This window comes from Manacus vitellinus, unplaced genomic scaffold, assembly GCF_001715985.3.
Source record: "Manacus vitellinus isolate BGI_N305 unplaced genomic scaffold, ASM171598v3 scaffold_138_pilon, whole genome shotgun sequence".
NCBI lineage: Eukaryota > Metazoa > Chordata > Aves > Passeriformes > Pipridae > Manacus > Manacus vitellinus.
Window position 1 is genome coordinate 183,112 of NW_021938994.1, and position 1,188 is coordinate 184,299.

At 64.7% G+C, this 1,188-nt stretch overlaps 1 protein-coding gene across 1 annotated transcript in view; it reads left to right on the forward strand.

The window, feature by feature from the left end:
• Positions 1-707, forward strand: part of VPS72 (vacuolar protein sorting 72 homolog) — a gene marked incomplete at its 5' end in the record, with an annotated part of 8,746 nt that extends 8,039 nt beyond the window's left edge. The window contains 2 exons of the mRNA XM_029958037.1: positions 234-455; positions 597-707. Of these exons, the coding sequence (XP_029813897.1) occupies positions 234-455; positions 597-694 (320 nt within the window). The remainder of the gene's footprint in view (positions 1-233; positions 456-596) is intronic.
• Positions 708-1,188: the final 481 nt, after the last annotated feature.

The following is a 1,188-nucleotide window of genomic DNA, read 5'->3' on the forward strand; positions in this document are numbered from 1 at the left end:
AGTGTGACCCTGTCCCCGTGCCACCATTCCCGGTGTCCCTCCTGGTGTCACAATGTCTCTGTGTCCCTGTACCACCGTTCCCAGTGTGACCCTGTCCCTGTGCCACCATTCCCGGTGTCCTCATGTCCCCACTCCTGGTGTGACATGGCCCCATACCCAGGGAAGCCGTTTGTCTCCCCATCCCCAGTGTCCCCGTGTCCCCATCCCCGGTGTCCCCATGTCCCCGTTCCCAGTGTCCCCGTGTCCCCATCCCCGGTGTCCCCGTTCCCGGTGTCCCCGTGTCCCCATTCCCGGTGTCCCCGTGTCTCCATCCCTGGTGTCCCCGTGCCCAGGGAAGCCGTTCGTGCCCAAGAACCCGACGCGGGAGATCCCTCGGGAGGAGCAGATCACGCTGGAGCCGGAGCTGGAGGAGGCCTTGGCCAACGCCACCGAGGCCGAGATGTGCGACCTCGCCGGTGGGTCGGGGGGCTGGCACAGGGATGGGCCTTGGATGGGGGTGTCCCCTCAGCCATCCTGGCATGTCCCGAGGGGACAGGGGTGTCCCGAGGGGACAGGAGTGTCCTGGTCACCCCCTGACCACCCGTGTCCCCCCCCAGCCATCCTGGGCATGTACACCCTGATGAGCAACAAGCAGTACTACGATGCCATCTGCAGCGGGAACATCTCCAACACCGAGGGCATCAACAGTGAGTGACACGGGGACACGGGGCGAGGGACACACCCCCGGGACAGGGGACACACCCCCGGGACAGGGGACATGGGGACACAGGACAAGGGACATGGGGACGAGCCCCCAGGACATGGAAAACTGGGTCCCCGGGGCTGCCTGGGTGAGATTTGGGGCCCAAACCCCCTCTGGGATTCCTGTGACCCCCCACACGCGTGTCGCCGTCCCATGTGTGTCACACGTGTCCCCACATGTCCCTGTCCCCTTTCACATGTGTCCCCCACACGTGTTCCCGTCCCTGTGTGTTCCGTGTGTCCCTGTGTGTGTCACACGTGTCCTTGTCCCCTGTCCCACGTGTCCCCATCCCCATGTGTATCACACACATCCCTGTCCCTGTGTCCCCCACGTGTCCCCATCCCTGTGTGTGTCACACATGTCCCTGTCCCCGTGTGTCACACATGTCCCTGTCCCCTGTATCCCCACGTGTGTCCCACATGTCCCCATCCCTCTCCCTGTGTCCC